Source organism: Vulpes vulpes, chromosome 3, assembly GCF_048418805.1.
Source record: "Vulpes vulpes isolate BD-2025 chromosome 3, VulVul3, whole genome shotgun sequence".
NCBI lineage: Eukaryota > Metazoa > Chordata > Mammalia > Carnivora > Canidae > Vulpes > Vulpes vulpes.
In genome coordinates, this window is record NC_132782.1 from 114,618,410 (window position 1) to 114,634,583 (window position 16,174).

General features: G+C 68.5%; 1 protein-coding gene across 1 annotated transcript; it reads left to right on the plus strand.

Annotated features, from left to right (window-relative positions):
- Positions 1 to 1,508: 1,508 nt before the first annotated feature.
- On the plus strand, positions 1,509 to 7,431 carry TEKT4 (tektin 4). Its single transcript, XM_025984946.2, has 6 exons — positions 1,509 to 2,219; positions 3,925 to 3,995; positions 4,372 to 4,515; positions 4,960 to 5,182; positions 6,160 to 6,314; positions 7,120 to 7,431. Exons 1-6 carry the CDS (start codon positions 1,509 to 1,511, stop codon positions 7,334 to 7,336), a joined length of 1,521 nt encoding a protein of 506 aa, XP_025840731.2. The 3' UTR covers positions 7,337 to 7,431.
- Positions 7,432 to 16,174: the final 8,743 nt, after the last annotated feature.

Here is a 16,174-nt window from a genome sequence, read left to right on the forward strand (position 1 = left end):
CCGCCCTGGGGGAGGAAGGAGCCCCGGCCCCGGGGTGTGCAAGCAGAGTCTGGAGGGGAGTGTCGGGGGGCCTCGGGGCCTCCCTGACCCCGGGGCAGGTCCCAAGCCACTGTCTGAACACGGCAGGGGGAGGGTGGCAGGCACATACCTCGCCCCGGGAACCTCAGTGTGCCCGAGACTCAATTTTCTCGTCCCCAATGCAATTTGGACACAAATCCAATCAGCCTGCATAGGTCTCAGCCGCCGCTTCGAACCCCAACGCTGGCTCTCTGCCTGACTCAGGATTCAAGCCCAGAGACCCTGCTGGGGGGTTGGGGGGCTGGGGGGCTGGGGGGCCAGGGGGCGGGAGGGGGCCAGGTGGGGGTGCCGATCAGACTCCAGCCCAGCCATCTTCACCTGTGCCCTGGACAGGGGCGGGGAGCAGGGGGCCTGCCACCATGGGGTGGGGGCCTAGCCCCAACGGGCACCCAGTTGGGTCCTGTGCAGCAGCCTTGCCGCGGGGTCAGATCATCCAGGAGCGCCTGCCCTGGGGCCCACGTCCTATCACACCCCCAGGGGCTCCTGAGCTTGGCCCCAGCCCCATGTGCAGCAAGCCCCCCGGGTCAGTGGGTCCTTGGGAGGCACGCCCCAGACAGCTCCCCCGTGCTCTGGCCTTGGGGGAAGGATGCTAAGGGAAACTGGGGCCACTGGTCCCCACGTCGGTCCCATCCTGACTGGGCCCCATGTGTCCAACGCCGTTGGGAGAAGCAAACCACAGAGAGGCCCCCCTGCCCTCCTGCCCTCCAGGACAGGCTCGGGTTCAGTCTTGGTTGGGGGAAGTCTGGGGCAACTGTCCCCAGGGCCCACATTTATGAAGCACCTACTGTGTGCCAGTGGTGGAGATGCTGGGCCCTGCAGAGGGAGGCTGGTGCCACAGGTCAGGGCTGGGCCAGGCCAGGGCTGCCGTATCCGAGTTGTGAGACTGGCGAGGGCCAGGCAGGGAGGGACGGGGAGGGAGTGGGGGGCCAGGGCCACGGATGCATTGGGGAGGGGCGCGCATGTCCTGCAGGTGGGCTGTTGAGGGTTCCCACGGGGCTGGGGGGCTCAGGGGGAAAGGCCAGGTGGCCGGCCACCCAGGGTCCAGGTCCTCCACCCACCCACCCACCATGCTGGCCACCACTCCAGGCGACATTTCGCGGCCAATGGTGCCCTCTGCTGGGCACACTGGACAGGGCCCCGGCTCACCAGGATGGAGCAGGGCTGAGGCGGGCCTGGGGACCAGGTGGCCTCAACCATGAGCCTGGCCCGGGGTGGCCTGGGGGACACCTGTGTGGAGAAGACTTGCGTGTCCAGCTCCCAGGTTTCCACGGGAGGCTGAAATAGACTCCATATCAAAGACAAATCCCTGCCCCCCACCCCATGTCCAGGGGTCTCCCCACTGGGACAAGTGAGACAAGCAGGGGACAACTGGGCCTGGCTGCAGCCCAGTCGCAAGTGCAGTGCTGGGCAGGTGTGGGGCCTGGGCCAGCATGGGTGGGGCTGGGCCTGCCCGGCCCTTTAAGAGAGCCGCGAGGGGATGGGACCTGTTGCCCAGCAACAGGAGGGCTTGTGTGTACCTGTCGCTGGGAGACCAGAAGTGTCCTGCTGGGGACCGAGTGGCCCCAGCTGCCCTCACACAGGAGCGGGGGGTGGGGTGGGGGGGCACCATGGCACAGACGGACGTGCTCCTGACCAAGGAGCCCACGCCCCAGGCGGTACCGGCATGCGAGCTGCCCCGGAAAGTGTACGACGTGGCCCGGAACGCGGGCGCCTGCTTGTCCTCGGGCCTGGCCACCGCTGGCTTCCGCTCGGCCAAGTACCTGGCGGACGAGTGGTCCCAGAACTGCTATGCCCGCTACCACCAAGCCTTCGTGGACCGCGACCAGTCGGAGCGGTGGCGCCATGAGAGCCAGCAGCTGGTGGCCAAGACCCAGGCGCTGGCCCGGCGCTCGCAGGACGACGCCACCCGGAAGGTGGGCGCGCGGCTGCAGGACACGCACGGCTGGAAGTCGGAGCTGCAGCGCGAGGTCAGAGAACTGGGCGCGGAGAGCGACCTGCTGCTGGCCCAGAAGCAGCGGCTGGCGCGCGCCCTGGACGCCACCTCCGTGCCCTTCTCCATCGCCACCGACAACCTGCAGTGCCGTGAGAGCCGCCAGCACCCCGACCTTGTGCGTGACTGCGTGGAGACGGAGCTGCTGAAGGTTCGCGGCCCCTTCCGCTCCCAGACACGGCACGCCCGCCGCCCGCCCCCTTCTCCGGGGAGCGTGACCTGCACGGGGCCGGGGTGGGCGGGCTCCCGGGGGGCCTCAGTGCTCGTGCTCCAGGTGGGTGCACGCAGGCGCGTGGGCAGCACACCCAGGTCCACACGCGGGCACCAAGACGCTGTGTCTGTCTGTAGGCTGGGGACCTGGGGCAGGGGCAGGGCTCAGGCCATCCAGGAAGGAGGCACCATCCCCTACCCAAGAGGGTCCTGTCTCCCCTTCAGAGCCTGGGTCCCACAGTGGACACTGGGTGAGGCTTGGCATCTTGGAAGGTGGGCCCCAGCTTGAATGTGCCGGGCTCAGGGCCCTGTGGCCTGGGTCAGGTCCCAGTGTGGGGGTTTGAGCACATATGGTGGCTGGAGCTGCACCCTACGCTGGCCTACCCCAATCCTATGTCCAGGGTCCCTGCAATGTCCCCTCCATATTATGGCTCATACAAGGGTGAAGGCAATAGAATTCACACCTGGATGTGTGTTGGGGACATTTGCCTGAGGATGGGACATTCAGAGGCCACTGAGGCAGGGAGGGCTCTGGCCGGGTCCATCCACAAGCCTGGATGCCCCTCTGCACACACGCCAAGAATGGGCAGCTGCCTGAGGTCTGGGCTGCACGCAGGGCCAGCAAGTGAGGTCCTATTGGCACCTGCATCTGGGGGGGGGGCATTGGTCACCCTTGAGTCCTGCACCTGCTGGTCAGACCCTCAGGTCACCCTGGGTCATATGAGTTAAGCCTGACCCTGAGCTCTGAAGGCCCGGTGCCCCATGGCTCCCCTACTCTGGTTCAGGTGTGGACGGGTGAGGGGGGTTGGAGGCCACCTTCATGCCCCAAGAGCCTTCCCTGCTTCACCCTCAGCGGGACCTGTCCTAGGGGCAGCCCCAAAGGATCAGGGAACTGCCCAGGCTGGTCCCCTGCTCCAGGCAGGGCAGCACTCCCACCTTACAGAGCCTGGGGGCCTTCCTGGGGGATGGTGCAAGGCCAGCTGCTCAACAACCTCTGGGGGCTCTGGGTGCAGCCTCTGCCCTGAGCGCAGAAACCTCCCCCTGCTGCCATCCCCAGGCCTTGTCATCCCCCCACCCATATGAAAACAACAGCAGTGGTCCAGGGACAGGGAGACAGGCCCAGGGGACTGCCCCTCGACACGTGGGTTTAGATGGAGGTGAAAACTCAAATGGAGGGAACAGAGCCACGATAGCAGCAGAAAGACACTCTGGGTGCCCCCCCCCCCCCCCCGCCGTGAGCTCAGTGGAGGAGACAGGGCGGCTCTGAGCCCAGGCCCTGAGGGGCAGCCCAGGGAATGGGGGGCAGGAGGTTGTTGGCCTCTAGTGCCCCATGCAGGCTGCAGGGATGGCCTCTAGAGCCCAGAGGGTGCTGGGTGGATGCCAGGCGAGTGGCAGCAGCTGGTAGAGGCCCCCAGGGGGGAAACCCTGCACTCAGCTACACCAAACAGAACATTCAAGAGTCCAGGACAAAGCCAATGAGAAAGAGCTGGACTCACCCCTCGTTTTCCAGGAAAGAGTCTGGGGGTTAACAAGCTGGCCATCTGGCCCCATGTTACGCAGCCAGGCCATTTCAGGGGCTGACCAGGAGCCCACACCAGCCTGGCCATCCTCAGATCCTCACCAGGGAGCGGGGTCTTCTCCCCCAGGAGGCGGAGCTCATCCGGAACATTCAGGAGCTCCTGAAAAGGACCATCATGCAGGCCGTGAACCAGATCCGGTGGGTGTCAGTGTTCCCTCACCCCTTAGGCTGGCTCTGGGCAGGAAGCTGGGGTGAGCAGGCCCCGAGTCTCAGAAGGTGGGGGCTCGTCCCAGGTCTCAGGCAGGGGGACAGGCCAGAGAGGGGCACCCGGCGCGGGTGGCAGGCTCCTGCATGGCCTGGGGCCTGGGCGTCCAGAGGCCAGGCTGGCTTTGCAGGGCAGAGAGCTGCTGCTCCTGGACATGTTGGCCGGGCAGAGCCTGGGTGGCCCAAGGACCCTGATACTGAGCAGATGAGGTGGCCTGGTTCTCGGTTGAGAACTGCAGGTGCGCTTGCTCCTGGGAGCAGCCCCCAGGGCCCCCACGTCGCACACAAACGCAGACCCTGCCCGCCCCAGGCTGAACCGGGAGCAGAAGGAAACATGCGAGATGGACTGGTCTGACAAGGTGGAGGCGTACAACATCGACCAGGCCTGCGCCCACTACCACAACCAGAGCACCGACGTGCAGTTCCACCCGCACTCCGCCAAGTTCGAGGAGAGGTGGGCCACCTCAGCCCCAGCCCTCCCTGGGACCATCGTCTGAACACCTGCTCCCATGGCTGGGGACCCTCACACCACCCCCGGACCCTGGGGCCCACACGGAGGGTCCTCTGTGCAGCTCTTCTGCACCCGGGGGGCATGGGCGCAGGACCCCTGCCCGAGGACCCAGCACCACACAGCCCATCAGGGGGTTGGGGACTGCGGCGGGGGCAGGACCTGGGGGGCTCACCCGCAGCTCCGCGGGCGGCTGGCGGGGGGCGCGCAGCCACCACCCAATGCAGCGCCACCTGGGAGGCGCGGGGCCGGGGGCGCGGGGGGCGCGGGGGGCCTTAGGACACAGGGGGCCCGGGGACGCAGGGTCGGACGTGCAGGGCTCTCAGGGTGCGCGCCGGACCATTGGCAGGGGCCCCACTAACCGCGGCGTCGCCCGCTGCCTGCCTGCAGCGCCTCCACGCCGGAGACCTGGGCCCGGTTCACCCAGGAAAACCTGTGCCGCGCAGAGCGTGAGCGCCGGGCCTCCGCCAACCTGCGGGTGCTCATCGACTGCATCCTGCGGGACGTGGCCGAGGACCTGCGGCTGCAGTGCGACGCCGTGAATCTGGCCTTCGGGCGCCGCTGTGAGGAGCTGGAGGACACGCGCCACAAGCTGCAGAACCACCTGCACAAGGTGCGGCCCCGCCCCGCCCACCGCCGGGCCCTGCCCCCACACAGACCACGCCCCAGACCCCGCCCGCTCGCGTCCTGACCACGCCCCCACACAGGCCTCGCCCAGACCCGCCCGCTCGCGTCCAGGCCCCGCCTACCGCACAGACCACGCCCGCTCGCGTCCTGGCCACGCCCCCGAACAGACCACGCCCCCAGACCGTGCCTGCTCGCGTCCGGGCCCCGCCCACCTGTCCCGCCCGCCTCGCGTCTAGGCCCCGCCCCAGGCCCCCTCCCACTTGCGTCCAGACCCCGCCCCCGTCGGGCCCAGCTCCGCCCCAGCCCACACTGGCCCCGCCCTGCCCGGGACCCGCCCACCTAGGACCCGCCCCTTTAGACCACGCCCCCACCAGCTGGCTTCCAGGCCCCGCCCAGTCCCTGCCCAGGCCAGCCCCGAACCTGGGCACCTGTAACTACAGAGCGACAAGCTCCCTGTGGCCTGGCCCCGCCTCTGGCTTGGTCACAGCCTGGCCTGGCCCCTGCCCCTCCTCTGTCCTGTTCCTCCTGAGGGACCCCAAGCTCAGGGCACCCACTCCTCCCTGGGCCCTCACTAAGCCAATAAGAAACCAGGTGACACTGGGCATGGCTGTCAGGCATGAGCAGGAGGGACGGTGGCAGGAGGTGGCCAGGCCTAGTAGGGCTCTGACCCCAGGCTTCAGGGTGCCCTTTGCTGCCACCAAGTCTCTCCATTTCTTCACCAGTGTTGGGGGCCTGGTGACCACCAGGGTGGGGGGTGCTCAGGGCACGGCTGCTGGATGACAGGCTTTGGGGTCCTGCCCCAGCCCTCTGGGTGCCCTTGGCAGAGCCGAGGAGGCCACACACGTCTTCCTGCCTGCATTGGTCCCCCAGAGCCAGTGGGCGGGGCTGCCCTGTGGAGCCAGCCACAGGGCTGGGGAGGAGGCTGGGGTGGCTGGGTCACGCTGGCACCCGTCCTGTGTGCAGACGCTGCGGGAGATCACTGAGCAGGAGCACAATGTTGCGGCACTGAGGCAGGCCATCAAAGACAAGGAGGCGCCTCTGAAGGTGGCTCAGACCCGTCTGTACCAGCGCTCACACAGGCCCAACGTGGAGCTGTGCCGGGACGCCGCCCAGTTCAGGTGCCCGCCTCGGCTGTGCCCCAGGCAGCCCCGAGCGGGCCCGCTCACCACCCGCCATCCATGCCCGTCCCCTCCGGCCGGGCCTCCCCTGGCCTCTGGGCCCCCCACAGCCTGCAGGCCTGCAGTGGAGACACGGGCTCGCCCGCACAGGTGTCCCCGCGCCCCACCCCCACCCGGCGTGGCTAGACATGGGGGTGCCTTTGGGGGCACTAGGTGTCGGGGCTCCTTACCCCGTGGTGCACAGTCTTCCTGGCAAGGAGTGTCGGGGTCTGAGGTGCTGAGCCTCAGGACAGACACCATCCATACCCCCGAAGGAATGTGCGGCCCCCAGCCCTGGCTCCAAGCCGAGGTGGAATCGTGTGTCTTGCGTTCACTTCTCCGGTATCAGTTGCTCTAGTCAGCAGAACATCCCTGCCCCACACTCCTGCTTCCCTGCCCTGCACACACCCAGGTCATGCGGCCTTGCCAGCGCCAGGGGCCCATGTGGCCTGCCCCCAGGCCCCAGGAATAAGGGGGTCGGGAGCCTCAGGGCACCCCTGCCACATGCACAGTCACTGAACACAGCCCTGCCCGCCTGGGCTTTCCCCTCCGGACGGCGGCGGGGGTCGGGACGGCTGGGAGGAGTCCCAGCTCAGGCCCACGTGGTGGCCTTGGGGGGCTGCGGTCTGAGGGCTGCAGGTTTCCCTGTGGGACTTCTGGGTCACTGCGTGGACCAGCAGCATGGTCTGGACCCCACGCCAGCGCTCCTGGCCTTGCCCAGCCCGGCCTGGAGGCCCCACTCACACCTCCCTCCCCGGGCCCGCAGGCTGATGAGCGAAGTGGAGGAGCTGAACATGTCCCTCAAGGCCCTGAAGGAGAAGCTTCTAGAAGCAGAGCAATCGCTGCGCAAACTGGAGGACACGCGCATGGATCTGGAGAAGGACCTGGCCGTCAAGGCCAACAGCCTCTTCATTGACCGCCAGAAGTGCATGACCCACCGCGCCCGCTACCCCACCATCCTCCAGCTGGCCGGCTACCAGTGACCGGGGCTGGCGCCATGGCGGGTGCCTCTGTGGCCTGGCCGGACATGCGGCGGGGACTGTCCCCCGGCCCTTCAGATAAAGAGCATGTTAGCTTTTGACGTGTCACTTGTCCATGTGGTTCAGGACAGCGTCCAGACAGGGGCCCTCTGCCCACCTGCACCGCCTGCAGGTCCTGAGGAGGCAGCGTTGCCTCCTGCCGCCATGGAAGCCACAACACTCACTGTCACCCCAGTGATGACCAAAGCCCCACGCTTTTCCCTCCGTGTGTCCTGGACGCTGTCCCCGTGAGGCTGGCAGGCTGGCTCTGCCCTGAGAGACTGGGCCCAGGGTGGCGAGCATCCCCGCAGTCCCAAAGCTCCTGCAGGGGGGCAGGCAGGGCCTGGGACAGGGCTGTCTCCCTGCCACCTCCACCTGGCACTGGGTGGGCACCCAGGGGCACAGATGCCTGGGGACCCTGAGCTGGGGGCAGGCCCTCCCAGCCACCTCGGTCACCTTGAGTAGTCAGTTTCCTGGCCCGGCCTCTCCTCAACCAGGGAGTGAGGCGGGCTAGGCTTTGGTGGGTAGTGGGCTCCCACCGCCCCCTGGCCACGTGCCATCCCTCATCCTGTGTTGGGGCTCCGTGTCAGGGCTTCGTACCAGGAGGCCCCTCTCCCCATGCCCACCCCGCTCCGGTGACCATCCAGCTGCTGGGAGGTGTCAAGTCCCCGTGTGCCACGGGCCACTCAGCCCCATCATCGCCAGCACGGGAGACGGTGTCCCCTGTGCCCAGCGCCTCTCGTCCACCCCCCCGGGCCCTGTGGCGGAGTGCGGAGGGGGGCGCTGCGCATGGCTCACTCTCTGTGGGCCAGTGGCCCCAGGCTGGGGGGCATGGCTACGTCCTCTGGGGCTGCGGTGGGGCACTCGCTGTCAGACTACGAGCTGGAAATTTTGTGCAGACAGACGCCCAGGCCCTGGAGTGAGGGACGGCTCCCCAGAGGCTCGACCCCCACCCCTGAGGCCCGACCCCCACCGCCTGGCTGGGCTCGTGGGAAAGGTGAGGCCCCGAGGCAGCTCACCCACTCTGGGCACGTCCACCTGTGTCCGGCTGGGGAGGGGATGCCAGGGAGCCCTGCGGCTCTCAGCCTGAGGGGGTGCTGGGGCGGGGCCGGCGTAGCAGGGGGATCACCCTGCCTGCAGGGTCACCCTGCGCCGCAACCCGGCCAGCCCCCTGAGGCCACAGGGCTGCCCCGGTGCAGCTGGCTTGGCCCTGGCTTCCTCCCAGATGCTTTGGGTGTCCCTGCCTGGGGAGCCTTCCAGCCTCCTGGGGGAGCGACCCCAGCGTGCCCGGTTCGGGACCCCCTGCGTGGCCCCCTGCGTGTGAAGTCTGCGGTGACGGGCACTCGGCCTGCCCCCTGGACCCCCTCACTAGGGCCTGCTGCTGCGCCGGGGGCCATGGGGCCGTCTGGTCCAGGCTCCGAGGTGGCCTTCCTGGCTGCAGCGGGGGGAGGCGGGGAGGGAGCCCAGCCCCCTCCGTGGGCCGCTGACCCATGGGCCGTGACGCTCAGGCCCGCTCCCGTCGTCACGGAGATGTCAGGCAGCGTGTCTAAGGGAGGCTATTTCTGTCCAGGTCCTCCCGCCACCTGCTGAGTCACCCTCCGCCCTCGGGTGGGTGCACTGCACTCAATCCGACGCTCTGCAGCTGGGGGCCCACCCAGACCCCAGGGACCCCCGGGTCCCATCCCTGCCCCCTTGGGGAGGTGCCCACCATGTACACTCGCTATGCCCCTCGCTCGGAAGTGCGTGACTGCCCACCTCTGGGTAGGGGGAAGCTGTGCCCACTGGTGTCAGGGGCGGTGCGGGGAGGGACCCTGGGGCCCTGCAGTGTCGCCAGAGCCTGACCCCCAGTGGCTGTGGGGGTCCTACGTCCACCGCAGGGGACGCCCCAGCCCCTTTTTGGCCCACGGATGTCCACGATACAGGTGGACACTGAGGCCCAGATGCAGGGGGCCGCAGAGCCCGGGGTTGGCCCAGGGGCCAGGCTGGTTCTGCCAGGGGGTGCCCCGAGGCACCCTGGCCTGCCGGCTCCTGCCAAGCTGCCCGGCGTCAGAGCCCAGCCCGCACGCAGCACGCGCTGAGTCAGGGCGCCTGTGTGGGCCACCTGCACACTCTCCGTCCCCAAGGAGGCCGCCGTGCCCGCTCGGGGTGAGCCGTGTGCTCTAGTGGGTGCGGCCCCGCCCACGGCCCTCAGGCCTCAGGGCCTCTGCCTGGCAGAAACCCCCATGGGTGGGCCGCTCCTGCCTCCGCCTCCCCCTCCTTGACCCTCCCTGGTCCTCCGTCGCCCTGCCCCCCCTGACCAGGGAAGCACTTGTCCCTGCTCCGGAGGCCAAGGCGCCGGCCCCGCCACTGGGCCCAGGGTCCATCTGTCCAGACCCAGAGCGGGGGAGCGGCCAGGTCCCAGTGCGGGCCCAGGCTCCAGCCTGCGGCGGGCGCAGCCCCTTCCTGCATGGCCTGGAGGCCTCACAGGGTCCCTCTTCTGAAAGGCTGGGCGAGGGCCAAGAAACCCCCCCGGAGTCACAGCACATCTGCTCTGCTGGACTCCGTAACCGGGGACGGCACAGCGAGAGGTGGGCAGACACCGGGCACCTGGCCAGAGACAGGAGCGTGTCCCCGTCACGGGTGGGTCTGGCGCAGGCACGGTGGCCCCAGTCTGTGCCCCCCGCACCCCCAGCTTGGCCTCCGGCCCCTCACAGGCTCCGCCCAGTCTCAGCTCTGCCTGTGTCCCCCCCCCCCCCCCCCGCCGCGTCTCTGCACCCCAGAGTGGGACGACAGCCAGCCCACGGAGCCGTCCCCCAACCCAGTGGTCCCAGGCCCCCTGACCCAGGCCGTGGATGGGGCGGCAGGAGGACCCGGGAGCCCACCCTGCAGACCCGAGGCCGGTGGTGGGTGGCGAGGCTGTGCACGGTGCCGCCCAGGAGCTCTGCGGTTGGCCCGAGGCATGTGGGTCTTGGATGGTGCAGGGGAAGCCTGGGCGCGGCGGGGGGGGGGGGGGGGGGGGGGGGGGGGGCGGGGAGCATGAAGGGCTCCTCCATGGTGACGCCAGAGGCAGCGCACCCGACTGCGGGATGGCCACGGGGAGCAGGGGGCAGGGGGTCCTCACAGATACCGGGTTGCTCCCCTCCAGGCCCCAGACTGTCTGTTGGTGAGGCCCGGGGGCGCCACGGTGCCTGAGACCCCAGGCCCGGGCCTGCCTGTGGAGGGGGATCCCCGGAGGGGCCTGTCGTGAGGAACCAGGGTCAGGGCGGCGAGGAGGGCGGGTCAGGCTCTGCGGCTGAGTGGCCCTCAGTCCAGGCACAGGTCGCAGGCCCGCTGTGTGACAGCAACACACTGGTTCTGGGCTGCAGGCCCCAGGGGCTTCCTGGAGGAAGGTCCGGGTCCTCTTTCCACAGGGCTGCACTTCAGGGGAGACTGAGGACCCGACCACACACGCCTGCCCTCCCCTCTGCCCCGGCTGAGCCTCCCGGGTGCCTGGTGCATGGACGGCCTGGGGTCAGCCAGGTCTCCTGGGACAGGGGACAGGGGAGGCCAAGGCAGGAGGCCCAGGCGGGGGGGCCTTGGCGACCATGGTCTCCACCCTCGGCCCGCAGCTCCCGCCTGGGCTTTCCCCAAAGCAGCACAGCTGCCGCTCCCCAGCGGCTTGGGGGGGGGGGCGCTGAGAGCTGAAGCGGAGCCCGCCCCCCAAGCTGCAGGGTCCCCAGGGTCAGGGGACCTGCTACGGCCCAGGGAGCCCCTGAAAGGTGGGGCTCCACGGGGGCCGGTGCCGGCTGACCCTGCATCTGTGTTGGGAGGATTCAGAGTCGCATCCGGGTCCAGGTGGACGTGCGCAGGGGGCTGAGCATCCAGGAGGCCACCCCGCCCCCCGTCGGTGCCTACCAAGGCCCTGGAGGTCCCCCGACTAACCCTCCCCACACAGGCAGGGCCCTGGCCTTACCTGCCACCTCCCCCGGGCACAGGGGCACAGCCCTGCCAGTGGTGGGGCTCAGGGTACAGTAGGGGCCCCCCCGTCGCAGACACCGGCACCTCCCGCCCCCACCAGCCTCTGGCACGGATAGCAGCCTCCAGCCCCCTGCTCCCCCTGGGGCCACCTGTGGGGCCTGATCTGGCCTGGGGCCGCCAGACGGCCAGGCGTGCGGTGCTGTCTACCCCCTTACCCCCTTGCCCCCCCTTGGCCCTCAGCGCCTACGCACAGGAGCAGTGGGGAGCAGTGGGCGCCCCTGCCCTGAATGCGGCCCCCCATTGACATCTCAATCCTCAAAGGTGTCTGTGGAGAGGCGGCCCCCCTGCTCCCACGATGACACCCTGCACGGAGGGGGCAGGGACAGGGCAGGAGAGCCCTGACACAGGCCCAGGGGGCACAGCACCTGCCTCTGGCTCCTGACAGCAGCGTAAAGGGGAAGCAAGGTGTCCTGGGGAGGGGGCTGCGGCCGAGGGGGGCCCAGGCCCCTCGATCCTGCCCACCCGCCCCCAGCGGCCCCTGGGCCCAACCTCTGGGGGGGCAGGACGGAGGAGCTGGGTCCCTGGGTCCCCGAGCAGCGTGGCCCCTGGAAGGCCAGCTGCAGGAGTACTGGCCTAGGGGCCAGGCAGTGTCCACACTTAGTCAGACACACCTACCCAGCCCCACCCTGTCTCTCCCAGCCCCTCCAGCAGCGCCCCCATCCCCGCGGGCCAGGCTGCTGGGCCCCGGAACACACACCATGGGGTGCAGTGTCTAGCCTGTGTGACCCCAAGCCTTGACGGGTGGCTTCCGCTTGCCCCCCTGCAGGCGAGAAGGGCAAAACGGGGGTCAGAGGACCCCAGGGCAGGAGCGGGAATGAGGGCCCGCCGGGCTCTGGGTGCGGGCGCATCTATACACGGTGCCCACGGTCTCCAGGCCTCACCCTTTGGCACGGAGCTGAACGGCTCGGGGCCCTCCACCTGGCCTCCAGCCGCTTCCCATGTGCAGTGCCTGGCGTCTAGGCCCTGAGCCTCAGCGTGCACACCTGGAGTTACCAGCCCAGCGAGCGCAGTGTCGTGCAGTCCCAAGGCCTGTGGCTGCCCTTGGCCGCCGGTGACGCCGTCTGGGCGCACGTTGCAGCGTGACCGGGACACCACCGTCTATGCGAGCATGGCGACCTCTCCATTGCCTGCAGAGGCCAGCTGGTCTAGGGGCTCAGGCAGGGTCCCCCACAAAGCCCAGCCTTCGATGGTGCTCCTGGCCGGCACGGCCTCACCTTGCAAGCTGACGAGCCACACCAGCAGCGTTTGAGCACCGACTGTGTGCAGCAAGCGACCACATCGGGTGCTGAGTGGAGCGCCAAGGACAGGGCTAGGGCAAGACAGACCCGGGCCTCCCCTGGAGGGGATGGACACACACCAGACGTCCACACCGAGAAGTTCGGGGGGAGGCCTGTGGCATCGGCACGCGGAGGGCGGGTGGGGCGGGGGTGGCCGTCGAGGTGGAGTGACCCTTGTGGTATAAACAACTGGGCTGGGTGCAGCGCCAAGGGGACATTTGCGAAGCACCTGCTGGCCGGACGCTGGGGGTCAGGGCCGGGGTGCATGTGGTGCCCGGGCATAGGCGATTCCGGCCCGAGGCGTGCTGGACCCCAGGGGGGCAGGAGGGCGGCCACGGCCCTGAGACAGCGTGGCACCGGACGCAGGGAGATAGTCTCGTCCTTGCGGTGAACACGGGCTGTGGAGCCTCCCAGCGTCCCCTCGTCTGTCTGGCTGGCAGGGGAGACAGCACCTCGATGGGCCCCTGTGCCTGGGGAGCCCACACGTCCCAGGGTCGCCACATACCTAGATGTGGCTGAAGTTGGGGCTGGCGGGGAGGGACAGCTGCACAGGTCGGGGTGCATGGGGCCAGGGTGGCCCCCCCGCGGGGCTCCCTCCACCTCACACCTGGAGCCACCAGGCTGCCCCCCTTCCCCGGGGCCACTCCGGGGCTGCTCCTTCTGTGCAGCTCCTTGTCGGGCCCCATCCCGGCCGCCCCCTCCCCGGGCCTCCCCACGTCTCCCCTGCAGCGGCTCCCTCCTGAGCGACGGGGCCGTGAGGCCCGGGCCGTGTTCAGAGCCGTGTGCGGTGTCAGCAGGGCCCGGGAGCTGGCTGAGGCCCAGAGGCGGGCAGGAGAGGTGGGGCCCTGGCCAGGGCACGGCAGGTGCACAGGTGGGGGCTGTGAGGCCAGGTGCGGGGTGTGAGGCCAGGTGCAGGGTGTGAGGCCAGGTGCAGGGTGTGAGGCCAAGTGGGGGGTTCCCTCAGTCCTCATTCACCCTGGGACCCCAACAGAGCACCCAACGTGGCAGGAGATAAATTCCCCATCCCCACCAGGTCCTTGCAAACCCCCGAGAAGGTGGTGCTGTGGCTGCGGAAGGAGGGGTGAGGAATCAGCAGGGACCATTGTCCCAGACACACAGACAGGGGCTGTCCCTGGATTGAGGGCCATGCCTTTGACAGGTGGAGAAACTGAGGCCCAGCAAGGGGGATAGTAGCCCCAGGTGTGCAAGGCGCAGGGAGCTGGCTGCCCCCAGCAGGTAGGGCCCGCACAGAGGAAGGGAGCCTCCCTGGGAGGGGTGCTGAGACCCCCTTCGGTGTCCACACGGGGCCTGTCCAGAGGCAGAGAGGCTCCCCGCCAGCAGCCTGCCCTGTGGCCACGTCCTGAAGCCTCTACAGCAGCAGGGGACCCCGTGGTGTCCCACAGTCCACGTGCAGGTCCTACAGCCTGTCACGGCCAGTGGGCTGCCCCATGAGGAAGCTGAGACCCACAGGTGAAGGTGAGGGCTCCTGTCACTGCAAAGGCCAGCCCGGGCCCAGGCCAGGTCTCGGGTTCAAACCACGCAGGGCCCTGACCTGGAGGTCCGTAGACCAGGAGGCCGGCACCGGCAGGGACCTGTACACTGAGACACATCGGGGAGTCGGGGGGGGGGGGGTCCGGCCCCCCCAGGCCCTGCCGGCATACCCACGAGGTGGCAGCAAGACTCGAGGGGCTCGTGACAGCCTCGGACACGGGGAGGGGGCCAGATGGGAGTCCCAGGCTGCTGAAGCCGTGGTCCCTCTCAGGCCAGGAGGGGGCCGGGAGGGCTGTGGGAAGCCAGAGGCCCTATGCCCTGGGGCCCCGACACCACCCTGGGGACCCTTGGGCTGCGTCCTGCCGGGTGACGGCGGCAACAGCTGGACACGCCCAGTGTGGCGGGAACGGGCGGGCGCAGCTGGGGCGGCCTCGGAGCGCAGGGGGTAGGGGTGGGGGGGCGCCGGGAACCCAGGGCCATGGAGCCTGTGTGGGGAGGCCTGGGGCGGGGCGCCAGGGCCTGGGGGGGGGGCGGGGGCATGCCTAAGGGCCCTCGGGGACAGCAGCCAGAGGGCGCTGCCGGTGGATCCAGGCAAGAGGGCAAGGCCGGCACCCCCCCAACACACCCTCCAGGTCTACTTATTAAAAAAAAAAAAAAAAAACACAGAACAACTCAGAGCCATGGAACAGTCGCCGTGTCCACAGTGACAAAGTGAGAGGTGCAACCGAGGGCTGGGCAGAGCCATAGGGCACCCCGGTGGGGGGACACTCGGGAAGTCGACAGGACATGAGCCCAGGGGGAACAGCAAGCATGAGGCACTGGCCGCGGCGTGTGCACGCGGTGTGCCCGGGAGTGTTCGCAACGTGAGGTAAATCTGTTGGTTTCATGGATTCCCATAAAAATAACCCTTTAAACAATTTAGGTAAAATGCATATAACATGAAATTCATCATTTTAAAGTGAATAACTCAGTGGCATTTTGCACATTCACAGTGCAGGGCAACCACCCCCTCTATCTCGTTCCAGAACCTTCTCGTCCCCCCCAGAGAGACCCCGACCCTGCCCTGGCCCCGGTGACCGCAGGTCTGCCCTCTGAGCCTGGGTCTGCCTCGGCTGGGCTTTTCATAGAAACAGAATCACACGGTGTCGTGTAGCTCCTGTCTCCGAGCGGCACATGCCCTGGGCAGGTCCACGCGGTGGGGCATGTCTGGGCGTCACTCCCGTCATGTGGCAGGACCTCAGCGTGTCTGTGCAAGGGTCTGTAGGCTGTCACGGATAGTGCTGCTGTTTGTGCGCCAAAACCACTGTTTCAGTTTGTAGAAGAAAAGTGTGAATGAACAGGGTTCTAGAGCATTCTAACCCCGCCTGTGAGACATCACAGCAGAGCCTACAGACACGGTGGTGAGCCCGGGGTGCCCGGGTGGGGGGAGGGGGGACACGACACCCACGTGCCAGCGAGACGGGAGGCTGCAATGCCTCCACGGTCCACGCACCCCCAGCTACGCACACTTCAGGAGGAAGAGAGCCGCAGCCGCACGGCCATCAAACATCCGTGGGATGCGCCCCGACGTGGCGGCCAAGACGGGGAAGCCGCTGAGGTCATCCGTCCATGACGGAGCGATGAACAAAACGTGGTCCATCCACATGATGCAGGGTCATCGAGACCCTCCAGCGCGGGCTCCTGCAGGTGGAGCGTGAGAGAGGATGTCGCGTTCAGGGAGATGAGACGTCACAGGAAGACAACTGCGGCAGGTCTCCTTCTCCAGGCCCCCAGAGCTCTCAGGTCCCTGGAGACAGGAGGGCCTCGAAGGGGACGGGGGATGGGGCGGGGGCAGAGCTCCAGGTCGGGACGGTGGGGGAGCCCTGTAGACCACGGCAGTCCCACTCCCACCCCAGTGGGATGGCGCTGATGCCCCTGAGCTGCACACCCACACACGGGAAGGGGCAGACGTCCCCCCACGTGCCTTTCAGCACAATTAAAATACGTCGGGACACCTGGGGAGGCTTCATGGGCTCAGGGCGTGATCCCAGGGTTCTGG

Bases quoted from the DNA above. Each gene is read 5' to 3' on its own strand.
- TEKT4 (XM_025984946.2), top strand. From the start codon at position 1,509: ATGGGTGGGGCTGGGCCTGCCCGGCCCTTTAAGAGAGCCGCGAGGGGA. The intron at 2,220-3,924 runs GTTCGCGGCCCC...CTTCTCCCCCAG, and splicing joins TGGAGACGGAGCTGCTGAAG to GAGGCGGAGCTCATCCGGAA. The intron at 6,315-7,119 runs GTGCCCGCCTCG...CCGGGCCCGCAG, and splicing joins CGGGACGCCGCCCAGTTCAG to GCTGATGAGCGAAGTGGAGG.